Below are 12,464 nucleotides of genomic sequence, written 5' to 3' on the forward strand. Positions count from 1 at the left end.
TATTATTATTATTATTATTATTATTATTATTATTATTATTATTATTATTATTATTATTAATTAGTATTAGTAATAATAAACATAAATTATTAATGTTAATAATTATATATTTATTATTAATAATTATTAATATAAAAAAATAATATTTTAATAATCATTGATACATTAACAATATATTAATAATTATTACTACGAATAATGAATAATTAGCATTGATTATTAATAATAATAATAATAATTGATATTTATTAATAATAATGCTTTTATAATAAATAGGCAGTCCCCATCAAAGTTTCTCCAGGAATTTTCTAGTTTGTTCTTATTGTTTTCATTTTAATTTGACTCAGTTGTAAAGCACTTTGGTCAGCTTTTGTTGTTTTTACGTGCTCTATAAATAGATTGACATTAACATAAAAACTAGAATAAATAGAATAAATGGTAATATTTAGAAGGTAAAGTCAGTTTTACAGCCACAGTATGTTTTCAGGATTTCCATTTTGTTTCTGATGCAACAGATCAGCACGCCCACACTGGCTGCACGCCGGGCACGTTTCTGCTGCAACTCAGACATCTAGTGACACAAAAACAACCAGACTTTTCTATGTTTTGTACTTATCTGTGCACGAGAAACATTCTGCTCATTAAGAATCATCACAAACGCTCAACGCTGCTTTTTTTTTAACGGTGTGACGGTGCATTTTACTGACTGTGGTGCCAGAATACACCGTCTGTCCTCTTATTCACCACTTGCTCTTACCAAGAGTGGACGCTTTCCCTCTCCTCTCCCTCCTCCGCTTTGCTTTTGCTCTGTCCTGTCTGAAACTGCTTCAGAGCCTACACATCTTCCAAACCGTAATTTTTGCTATGGATCTGGTCAGCTGGTCTCTCAACGCAATTGATAAAATTTTCTCGACGAGAAGACAAGCTTCAGGTGAGCCGACTTGTCCTGATGACACGCACAGAGCTGCATATGTCATTGAATCCTGGGGCGAGTGGAAGGTGATGGGTCTATCTCTGCTGTCCGTCGAGGATGCTGAAGATGTATATATGATTGGATTTATGATAACAGGTTTCCTGCTTTTTGGAATCGGCTGGTTCCTGGTTTATCAACAAACAAGGAAGTCGTCGGCAGCAAATTTGGCCCTGGTCAGACTGCCTGCCTTATGTGATGGTTTGCTCACCAAGCTCCACTTAATTTGGACGTTTAACATTCGTAAGGACCCGCAAAGACTCAAGGCAGACATGAATCAGTAAAGTTCTCTCTGTTCTCAAAACAAATGTTGATTATCTGAATTCGGGTCTCCGGCTAGCCTTGACAGGCCATCTTATCTCAATTCGCCTGGAGGCCCTATAAATTTGATGCTCTGCCCCCTCCTCTCCCCTCCCACCGAGGAAGTCTGCGGACCTATCAGAGGGACCCGGCTGAATAAACATTGTATCATCATTTCAGGACGCTTGGGTTCTCTCTGGCGCTGTCCTAGGTCGACCTCGTCACCCCTCAAGAGTGTTTATGTTTCTCACCAGAGGAAATTGGTTGATTACACCATTCTTAACAGAACTCCTACAGTGCCTCTGGAGTGTCCTTGGACACGCTCACCGCTCTTGTCGTCTCCCCTCCCCTGCAGAATGTCTGCGTCACTATGTGTCTATGTGCAGGGTGTTTTTTTCAATCTCAGGCGCTCTCTCCTCGACCAAGGAGTGAGAGTTTGATAGGATTTTTTTGCCTCCAAATCCTATACGTGTCACTTTCGTTACTTTTTGTCTGTCTAAACAGGTCTCACTTGTAAATGAGTCTTCGAGGCTCAATGTGATTTATCTGTGTAAATAAAGGTTGAATGAATGAAAACAAGGAAGTGAAGCACGTGTTGAAGCATCAAACACACTCATGAAGCAGTGGCAGTGATGCTCAATCTGTCGGTAATGTGGTTTGCAACACGTCTTACAAGAAAACGAGGCGGTCCTGTGACTTTGTGTGGTCCAGATACTCTCATAATCCGAGTCTTCTGATTGGTCAGAACATGGAAACCCAGCCACAGCCAGGCTGTTTTCAGCGAGCACGTGGTTGTGCATGAGGTCAGTTCCTTGCCAAGCTTAAAATGTATAAAATAACCATAAGTGTTGGGGAGGATGAGGGGACAAACCAAAGCCATGTTGGATCGAGGGAAGGGGTGTTGGACAAACCAGATGAACCACAACGTAAAGGAGCGATGCAAGGAGCAAATAAAAGGAAAATACAAGTTTGTGAAGGATAAATAGTGAGAAATATAAAAACAATTACAGGAGGAGACACCAGTTAGAAAGAATGAGAGGATGAGGGGCACAACCAAACAAAGACAGAAGATGAACAGACATAAAAAGAGAGAAAAGAGAAAAACATTGTTAGTGAAGAAAGCTTCAAACGAACCCCGATTAAGACACGGCAACGTGCCGATGATGTTTAGATGTGAACGCGGCGAAGCAACGGAGCTAACTCACTCGAGTTGAGAGTCTGCCGAGTCCTGGCGCTTGTACAGTAGGCCTCGATCACTTTCAGTATCTGAGCGTCCTCCTCCAGAGCCGCTGTGCCTGGTGGACGAGGAAAGAGAACTGGGTTTGAACTGACCAGAGAACAAGCAGCTACATTTCTTCTAGTAGCTAAAATGAATGGCTTTCTGCAAACGTAAAGCCTGGTGCAACTATAGTCAGAACACGGGTTGCATTTTAATTTCTCTAATTATTTGTCGTCTATATCATTCTATTAACAAACAAATGGCAACATGGAACTGGTTTATTATAGCTACAAGTTCAGCCAAGCCTCTGCTGAACGCTTTAAATTAAATTAATTGCAGCCTGCATGCATGTGGAGCTGCTTTTATGTACTACATGTTTACTTGAGCAACATGCAGGTGTGTTTTTGCTCTTTACGTACAAACCAAAACAATGTTTTTAGACTAGATGAGAGGAAGAACTCGACAACAACGTCCAGCTGGGAAAGACGAACCTCTGCCGGGGTGAGGCGAAGTCCGTCACTAAATCTTCAGAGGCTCTCAAACGTAAAAAGCAAAGCATCACAGCCCGAGTTTATGTAAAAATTAAAAAGGAATGCATTGTTTTTATGAGATCAGATAATGCATTTATAATGGGATTTCCCTATGGTCCATTTTTTCCCCTCGGGAACACTAGGGGGCAGTAACGTTACTCTGAAGTTAAGAATCTTTAGAAGTAATTCTGACAAAATAAAGACAATTTTGAAGGATTTTTAGGCTTTATAAGAAAATGTTGTATTTATGGACTACACCATAATGTTTTTATATGATCAACAATAAATGCAAGGCTAATTTTTTTCCCATAAGTCCTTCCAGAGGTTAAAGAACTGTTTGTTTGTTGTTTTTTTTACTCTTTCTGGTGGTGAAATCTTCCTCTGAAGGTTTCCTCTCTGGTTTCCTCTTAGGAAGTAGCTTCTTCACGTTCTTAGGACTCTTACTCATATCCTAAAAAAAAAGCCACAAAGTTAGAAATATGACGCGTATACATGTTTGCTACCTACCTAGACACATTAAATATTAGATTATTAATAGTTTTGAATATTCTTTACGATATTTGTTCAGCACCTCCTTGAAGCACAGAGCAGCCGACGGTCGGAGGGGAGGTGCAGGGCGAAGGCAGCTCAGGCTCCAGGGTTTGGGAGTGTTTGGTGGCTCCAGGGGTCCCCAGATTGGGTGGCTGCTGGGTCCAGTGGGACACGAGGGCAGATGAGGCAGAGTGTGGTATGAGTTTCCCCTGGTCTCCACACGAGACTCCGAGCGTCTGCAGGGAGTGACGGACTCAGACGGCAGCTGAGAGCAAAGGCAGAGGAGAGAGCAGTGAGGCACATTGGAGATCAACTCACTGATGGCCTTTTATCACGGGTTCGACTCGGTCGACCCAGAGCCTTTCCATTGTGTGGTCCCACCAGCATCCAGCTCGGTTCTTAAGACCGACACTGCTGAGGTTCAAAGCGAGATGAGCTGAATTGACGTCAGCAGACTGCAGCACATGAACGGGACAGAGAGCGGCGTTACGGCTCCGACCGGCGAAGGAAGGTGGCCTCGACTCAGGCAATTTTTGGAAACCATGATGGAGGACGGTGAGCGTTTTGTGACCTTATTTCACTTATTTTACTTGTCAGTGGTAAGTTCCAGGCAACCTGCCCAGATACAAGCGGCTCCAAGTTAGATGGAAAACTACAGAGACTGCTCAGAACTGAGTCGGGTCGATTTAGAGCGCCAAGAGTCGTATCGAGACCGCACAATGGAACAGGGAATAAAGTAAACCTAAATGTTTTTGGTGCAAGATATTCCAAGTTGTAGGAGTTACACTGTAGAGCAGAGGCGGCGCTCACCAGAGATCCTGGTGAGCAAAGGGACCATTTTATCCACCACAAGTTTAATAGATGAGCAGGGGGTGGGGGGGGGGGGGGGCAATGGTGGCCTCGACCACCATAGATGAATCGTTGTCCATTCCAATCATTTGAGGAAACTATACTTTTAAGCAATATAAAAATACAAAAAGCATTGTTTCCTCAAATATCAGGGAGGTCGGGTTACATGGATTACATGTTGGTGGCCATCTTGGATTTTGACTTGGCAAACTGATTATTGATACGAACCTTTCTTATACCGAAATGCAGCCACAAACTAACATGGAAGTCGGAGCGTTGCTTATTTTTCGCGTTTGTGAGGGAAGTCTTTGAGTTGCCTCGATACATTTTCATTGCTGAGACTCGTGATCCCAACAAGTTTGACTCAAAAGTTATAAGGTTTGAGACTCGTCGCAGGCGTCTCAAACCTTAGTTTCTGTAAATTCAAAAGCCTTGCAGGGGAGCTCTCATTACGATGGAAACCATTGAGCCAACAGATGAATATGCAGCTCTGAAAACTAGAGCGATGTACTTTTTCCTACGGCTGGGGCCGATCTTTAAACATCCGAGCCAATACAAAACTCCAATCTTTGGCTGGCATGTACTTATCCTGAACACGAGTTGTATAGAAACCCTACTGGTCCGTGTAGACACGAGTAGAACCGAAGCGAGCCCCGTCTGTGCTTTAAAACAGAGACTTACTGTGTGGCAGGCGTTCTGAGGCTTGTACAGTTGAGGAGGGGTGGTGTGTGTGTGTTTGGTGAGAAGATCCAGCCAGTCTTGCAGGTCTTGCTGACTGCTACAGGCGACCTGGATCCGCTCACACTGGCCACCTGAATGAAAACACATAATCAACTTTTGTCAAAAGTATGTTAGCATTTCTTCTACAGTCAGGAGTATGTTTCTTTCTACCACACTGAATGATCAATCATGAACCTTAAAGCTGGTATTTGTTTCATTTATTCAATATTTGTACGTTTCTAACCAGATATTTCAAAAGCGTTCCTCGAATTTTCGCTATCCTCAATTCTGGAGATGAGCATTCCCGATAATGGCATCCTCCCCTACGGACGTAAATGAACAGTTGTTGTCAAGCTTGGAAGCTTAAAATCATTAATTTCTTGAACTGCACGTGGCTCTCTGTGAATATTTGTGCAGTGGGATACCTGGTAGATGAAGCCGCTCATCCTGAGGCTCGCAGAGATCATGAGCAGCGTGTGAGGGAAGAGAAGGAGGTAGCGCTCGTTGGACTTCTGAAAAACAAAACAGCTTTCGTATCGTCTTAACAAAGTTGATCCGGTTCACTCGCTGATTTCACGCAGGGCGAGTCGTACCTGACAGTTCTGCGTTTGGACCTTGACTTGGGACATGTGGAGAACCGGGCCGAGGGTTGTGATATCGTCTCCCTCCCAGTTTCTGATGGGTTCTGTTAAAATCTGCAGCTCCAGGTCCTTCTTCTTTCTCACCTCTAGACACTGAGCCTGAACACACACAGGCAAAAACGTGCCGTAAGGATCATAATTAATACGTAATAAATTACCGTATTTTCCGCCGTACACATCGCACCTCCCTATAAGTCGCATCAGTCCAAATATGTCTAATAAAGTGGAAAAATCCATAAATATGTCGCTTTTCCGTATACGTCGCATCTATTATGCATCACTGTTGACAACCCAGAAACTTGGGCCGAACCCGGAAATATGGGCCGGTGTTGCGCCAAAAATCAATTGGCGGCCAAATGGCAGCCGCGGGAGCGTGCACGGGAGAACTTTAACAAGAATTTAACAAGATTAGCATTTAAAAACAATTATTTGTTAGCTCGACTTTTTAGTAAAAGTGTGTCTCAGTTGAACTTTTACTTAATACACAGAGTCTTATGGTCCTGCTCTCAGAAACCAAAACTGCTCGAGGACAGGTGGACTCTAAAGGTGCGTCTTACTGTGAGGCTTTTAAAGGCGGTCATGGCAGAGTTCAGGTCCGATCTGTCGGGGTGTTGTTCCTAAAAAACAGAAAATATTCAACATGAAAACTCGGCGTTTTGTTCGGTTCGTTAGGACCGTTTTCCTCAGTAGCGTCCGTCCTGAGGTCTACGACAGAACCGGGCTTACGTCCATGTGTCGTTCCAGTTCTTTCAGCAGCGCTGGGTACCGCTCCAGTCTGATGAAGGGTCTGCTCAGACTGGTGGTCAGTGTGTCGATGCCACGACCGGACGCTCCTTTGGACTCCATGTACTCTCCCAACTCCTCGCTGTGGTAAACAGTCACAAGCAAACAACTCACGCAGACCGACAATCTCCCGGTTTTACCGTTTCTATACACGTAAAAGGCTCTTCTTTCAGGACGTACTTGTGTTGTGTGAGAACGCTGACTGCAGACGGATGATTGGAGCAATAAGCCACATATATGAGCTTCATCTGGGGCATCTGGCTCAGGAAGAACCCCCCGATTCTCTGCTGGCTCTCCGGGAGTCTGCACAAACAGAATATTATTATAGAAAGAGTAACACCCGATGACCACTTGATGTCTCTGTCGCTCCAGTAACTGTGAGCACCACCAGAACACGACTTCCTGCACCTGGTTTATGCTTCAAGAGGGACAAAGGATACGATTTGTTTCAAAGATAGAGCAACATGTCTACTGCATAAGTAGATGTTTTCTAAATGAACTGTTTTCACTAAAAATAAACCCATCTGCACATAGAAGCAAAAAAAGAGAGAAGTTGTATTTCCTGAAAAAATGCAGTGTGGATGCTTATTGCAGAAGAACTTGTTGAAAAACAGCTGAAATGTAGCTGAAATGGAAGAACAAGCCTAAATTAGCAGAAAGGAAAAAAAAAAACATATTTGCTGAATTATGACTAAATAAACAGAAATGAGCACAGAAATGATAAAATTAGCTTAAAAGAGCTGAAATTAACAAACAAACAAAAAACAAACAAGTAGCTGAAAAGGCAGAAAGATACAATTTTTTATCTATCTACCAGTAATTGAAACTACAAGAAGAAATCAGAAAGAGTTGAAATGAGCTAAAAAATGTGGAATAAGCTGAAAAAGCTAAAATTAACATAAAACAGCTAAATAGTAGCTAAAATAACAAAAACTAACAGCAATAAGCTGAAAAGAGCATAACAAGCTGAAATTAGCATAAAGAAGTTAACTAGGCTGAAAGTAGCAGAAATTACCACAAAAATTGAATTTATCTGAAAACGGCAGAAATTAGTTAAGAAATGCTAAAAGGTAGCTGAACAGGTAGAACAAGCTTAAATTAGCAGAAGAAAGCAGAAAGAGCATGTTTGCTGAAAGAAGCAGAAATGAGCACAAAAAGTGGAAATTATCCGAAAAATGTAGGTTTGTCCAAAACAGCTGTAAAGTAGCTAAAAGAGCAGAAATAAGCTTAAATTATCAGAAGGAAGAGGAGAGAGCACATTTTTGCTGAACTAGGCCATAAAAAGATGAAATGAGTGCAAATAATGTGGAATTAGCTGAAAAAGCTCAAATTAAAAACAGCTAAATAGTAGCTGAAAAAGCTGAAACTTGCAGAAACAAGCTGAAAGGAGCATAACATGCTGAAATTAGCAGAAATAAGTTAGAAGAAGCATGAAAATGTTTTAGTTTGCAGAAAGAATCTGAAAGGAGCACAAAACAGCTGAAGTTAGCTGAAAGTAGCTGAAAAAAGTTTAAATTTGCAGAAGGAAGCTGAAAGAAGCAGAACAAAATGTGAAAGGAGCAAGAAAAGGTTGTAAACACATCTAAAGATTTGAAGGATGTAAAATGAGTTAAATTCATTTTCTATGAGGGAAAAAATGGTAGAAAAGGCTAAATATCTCAAAAAGCTAAAGATGCTCCAATACCAAAAGTCAGAGCAAGATTGTGCTGCAAGAGCTGAACATTTTGATTTATGATTTGCTGAAACAGCTTGAAAACTGTGGAACGAGAATCGTGCCGAAAAATGTACGGAAGAAAAATGGATCACAACAGTGTGAATGCTTCATAAACATTAACACAGTTACTACAGTTCTTAAAAATCTGTCAAAATCTCAACGTTAATGCAAATAGGGGAAATGAGAAAACAAAAAAATTGTAGTTTGATGTAATAAATCACCGTTTAATGTTTGTGATATTAAACTCTAAACTGCTGGCAACAAATCCCAGTGAAGTTCAGCCCCGCAGAGATACAACATGAGACGAAAACAAGAAGAAACACCAACTTTGTCTGCTCTTCTAAGGCCTGAAGCAGCATCTGTTGGAAGGCGGAGATCTCCTCCAGGTTCCCCTGAATGTGGCGGATATCATCGCTGCCGAGTCTGCCGAGCAGAATAGAGGACTGTGAAAAGAACGCCGTCAGTGTTTTATATGAAAATCTAAAAACCTTTGTTGCGCTCGAGCCGGAACGCTGTTAAAATGCCAATTCTTTGCGTATTCCTGGAAATCCAAAGTCCATTTTAAACATTCGGGACCCTCAGCTCGAATGTTTTGCTCATGTTCAAAACATCAAACAGCTTTTGGAGTGCCTTCTGACTGCAGTTTGTGTATTTTTACAGGATCCCAACTGTATTCTAAACGCTCTCATTACTGTACTTTCTGGCCTATAAGTCGCATGAGTCCAAAAATGTCTAATAATATGGAAAAAAAATCATCTAGAGGCTGAAAATGGTTGTGTTCGATATTTTCAGGCAGAATGAATGAAAACGGCCATATCTCAGCCAAATATTGGTTTATAAATATGGAAAAAAAATCCATAAATACGTCGTTTCGGTGTAAATTAGGCAAAAAGGTGCAACTTATAGGCGGGAAAATACGGTAAATTCAATGGAAAACTGAGACGGTAAACTGCTACAAATCCTGTCAGAATAGCCCGAAGGCGCCTCGATGAACCTCTGCTGTCAGGATCGATTTGTACATTAAAACAATTAGAACGAGTTCTGATCGGCTCTTGAACGAATCGTAGTTCAGAAAGCCACTGAATCGTCAAAACGTCAAAATGCCTCGTCAGCATCGATTTTGTGTCAATTTTTGTCCCCCGTCAAAGAGCGAAGAAGGCCCAACTCTCCGTCCATCTGTGCATATTGTGAGCGTGAGAACTTGAAAAATAAGTGAGATACTAACTTCAGTTTTGTTGTGTGGCTGTATCTAGTTGTAAAAAAGTTTCCTTTCGAAAACTGGGTGGCCACATCAAAATCTAAAATGGCTGCCGCCATATATATGTAAAGCAACCACCTCGATCATGTGAGAAATCTTTGCTTTTAAGTTTTATGTTGCTTAAAATGAACGTTTCCTCAAATGATTGGGGTGGATAAAGATTAATTCATGGTGGCCAAGGCCACCGTTGGCCACCCCCTGGCTCCACCAATGCTATTCATGGCTAGAGCTGACATCTACAGATAAGATAGAACTTTATATAACTTCTGGGTTTTGTCCTCCTGAAGATCATCCTCTTGGCCTCCTCCACTTCTCCTTCATGTTTTACGATCTGGAGCGACACGTCGTGGTCCCGGAGGTCCAGAGTCTACTGTGGCTGAACCGAGACTGATGAAAACGATCAATTTTGCAGCATTTTCTTGTGCACCGAGGACCATTCTGGCTGCATTTGGAGCTAAATCGGCGGCCATTTTGGGATCGTTCTGTCTCTGAGGTGAATTCGTACAGCAGTCGAGGCACCTTCCAACCAGACTTCACCGCCGAGAAATGTAGCACAGATTTTTTTTTTTTTATTTTAATTTTGGCTGATTTTTCCAGAAAAGCCAAATGAATTGAATTAGTTTTTTGTAAAGAAACGTTAAACTTTGCTCCGTTGATTGAAATCTCGTTCTCATGCCCGTTTATGGTAAACCGGTGAGTTTCTCCAGTGTGGATCCTAGATTAAGGTTTGTGCAAATGTATAAACGTAGAATATTTATATGATAAAAACTGTACGGTGATGTGTAATGTAGTACGGTGGCCCTGATGTGTAAATGAGCAACATTTGAAATAACACAATTACATTTGAAAGAACACAACAAAAATACAACATTTGAAAAAACGGTATTACATTAGAAAAAACTGAATTACATTAGAAAAAACGGTATTACATTAGAAAAAAACGGAATAACATTTGAAAAAACTGAATTACATTAGAAAAAAACGATATTACATTAGAAAAAAACGGTATTACATTTGAAAAAAACGGTATTACATTAGAAAAAACTGAATTACATGAGTAAAAATGGAATCAGAATTTAAAAAACAGAATTACATTTGAAAAAAACGGTATTACATTAGAAAAAACTTAATTACATTAGAAGAAACTTAATTACATTAGAAGAAACTGTATTACATTAGAAAAAACTTAATTACATTAGAAAAAATGGAATCACAATTAAAAAAACGGAATTACATTTGAAAAAAACGGAACTATTAAAAAAGTAATTCCGTTTTTTCAAATGTAATTCCGTTTATTTCTAATGTCATTTAATTTTTTTCTAATGTAATTCAGTTTTCTTTTCTTTCCTTTTTTTTCAATGTGATTCCAGTCACTTCCGCTTTGGCAACATTTGCTTTGGCTTAATATAATTCCAATTTTTTCAAATGTAATTCTGTTTTTTTCAAATGTGATTCTGTTTTTTTAAATGTAATTCTGTTTTTTTTCCAAATGTGATTCCAGCCATTTATGCTTTGGCCAATTCCACTTTGGTCACTTCCGTTTTAGCCACTTCCACCTTGGCCACTTCCGCTTTGTCTTAATGCAATTCTGATTTTTCAAATGTAATTCAGTTTTTTTCAAATGTAATTCTGTTTTTTTTTAATATATGTAATTCCACTTTTTCAAATGTTGTTCATTTACACCTTAGGGCCACTGTAAAACTGAGACAGCTGAGTGAAAACTCAACGAGTCATCCCAGTAATGCAGCATAAATATGTCTGTGTGTTGGAGTGCCTTAAACAACCCGTTCTGAAGAGCAAAACAAAAGTCTCCACCTGTCTGTAGGGTGAAGCGAGCGTAGGTATGAACCCAGGAGACTCTCAAGCTCCCTGGAGTATTCCCCCTCTGCTTCCAGGATGTTCTGCAGAACCTAAAAGAATCATGGAGTCTTTTAGAAACCAACTGCAACAGGGTGAACGGTTACGGCACATCATACGCTCGTCTACAAACAATCATACAGAAATTTATAGCAATGGCCTGGACAACAGGACAAGAGAAAGTTTACAGACGTTTGGAGACTCTACCATAATGCATCTGCATTTAGATGGGTGTATAATAAAAATAATAAAAAGATTGGAAAGTGACACTTCATTGTCTTAACATGTTTTTTTACATGAAGAGGTACGGAGCCCCCAAGGGGAGATGGGGCTTTTTTTTTTCTTTTAGCGTTTCCACGCAAAAGTTTTTGCATTCCCTCACAATACTGTACAGATACTACACCCATATTGAAGGTTCATGGAGTTTTATTTTTAAACTGGCCTTAAATATAAGGATATCCAGTCTGTGCTTGCCAAAAGGCATACGTGTCACATCAGTGAGTGACATTTAAAAAGAATACTTCGTGTGAGAGGACACAGTCGTCGCAAAGATAAACATTTACGTTTGTTTTGTGGACAGTTTGTCATAAGTGCACACCGCGCAGCTTTCTCGAGGTAATTAACAACTTTTACAGGGTAATGCAAAAGTATTGTGAGGTAACCCAAAATTATTGCGTGGTAACACATAACTATTGCAAAGTAACGCAAAGTATTGCGAAGTAATGCAAAAGTATTGCAAAGTAACATAAGTATTGCGAGGTTGGGGGGATAGTGGTGGCGCAGAGGTTAGAGAAGATGGGCTTGTGTTCGGAAGATCGCCGGTTCAAGCCCTGGTACCGACAACATCAAAAATGTGGGTGGGGTAGGTGAAGTACCCACACCTGCCCCCACCCTCATTCGCCCCACTCTGGGCCCATGAGTAAGGCCCTTAACCTCCATGTGCTCCCTAAACAGGTCTCTCTTGAAAATGAGTTCTCGTGGCTCAATGAGGCTACCTGGATAAACAAAGGGAAAATGAAAAAAAAAGTATTGCAAGGTTACAAAAAAGTGTTGTGAGGTAACGCATAAGTATTGCAAGGTAACGCAAAAGTA

At 40.6% G+C, this 12,464-nt stretch overlaps 1 protein-coding gene across 6 annotated transcripts in view; it reads right to left on the bottom strand.

Moving 5' to 3' along the window:
• arhgef7b (Rho guanine nucleotide exchange factor (GEF) 7b) overlaps positions 1 to 12,464 on the bottom strand; it is a 39,146-nt gene that overhangs the window by 5,676 nt on the left and 21,006 nt on the right. For 2 of the 6 annotated variants that reach the window (XM_037696466.1, XM_037696465.1), the window contains exons 7-19: positions 11,331 to 11,425; positions 8,585 to 8,680; positions 6,724 to 6,846; positions 6,487 to 6,625; positions 6,318 to 6,377; positions 5,713 to 5,859; positions 5,545 to 5,631; positions 5,364 to 5,442; positions 5,081 to 5,211; positions 3,591 to 3,815; positions 3,377 to 3,470; positions 2,476 to 2,565; positions 1,937 to 2,090 (exon numbers count right to left, since the gene is read on the bottom strand). In XM_037696466.1, the coding sequence (XP_037552394.1) occupies positions 1,937 to 2,090; positions 2,476 to 2,565; positions 3,377 to 3,470; positions 3,591 to 3,815; positions 5,081 to 5,211; positions 5,364 to 5,442; positions 5,545 to 5,631; positions 5,713 to 5,859; positions 6,318 to 6,377; positions 6,487 to 6,625; positions 6,724 to 6,846; positions 8,585 to 8,680; positions 11,331 to 11,425 (1,520 nt within the window). Of the gene's footprint in view, positions 1 to 941; positions 947 to 1,936; positions 2,091 to 2,471; positions 2,566 to 3,376; positions 3,471 to 3,590; positions 3,816 to 5,080; positions 5,212 to 5,363; positions 5,443 to 5,544; positions 5,632 to 5,712; positions 5,860 to 6,317; positions 6,378 to 6,486; positions 6,626 to 6,723; positions 6,847 to 8,584; positions 8,681 to 11,330; positions 11,426 to 12,464 lie in introns of all 6 variants that reach the window. The other 4 variants (XM_037696468.1, XM_037696469.1, XM_037696467.1 and 1 more) reach the window with 3 other exon arrangements.

This window comes from Nematolebias whitei, chromosome 23 (genome assembly GCF_014905685.2).
Source record: "Nematolebias whitei isolate Nwh7 chromosome 23, NemWhi1, whole genome shotgun sequence".
NCBI classification, from domain to species: Eukaryota; Metazoa; Chordata; class Actinopteri; order Cyprinodontiformes; family Rivulidae; genus Nematolebias; species Nematolebias whitei.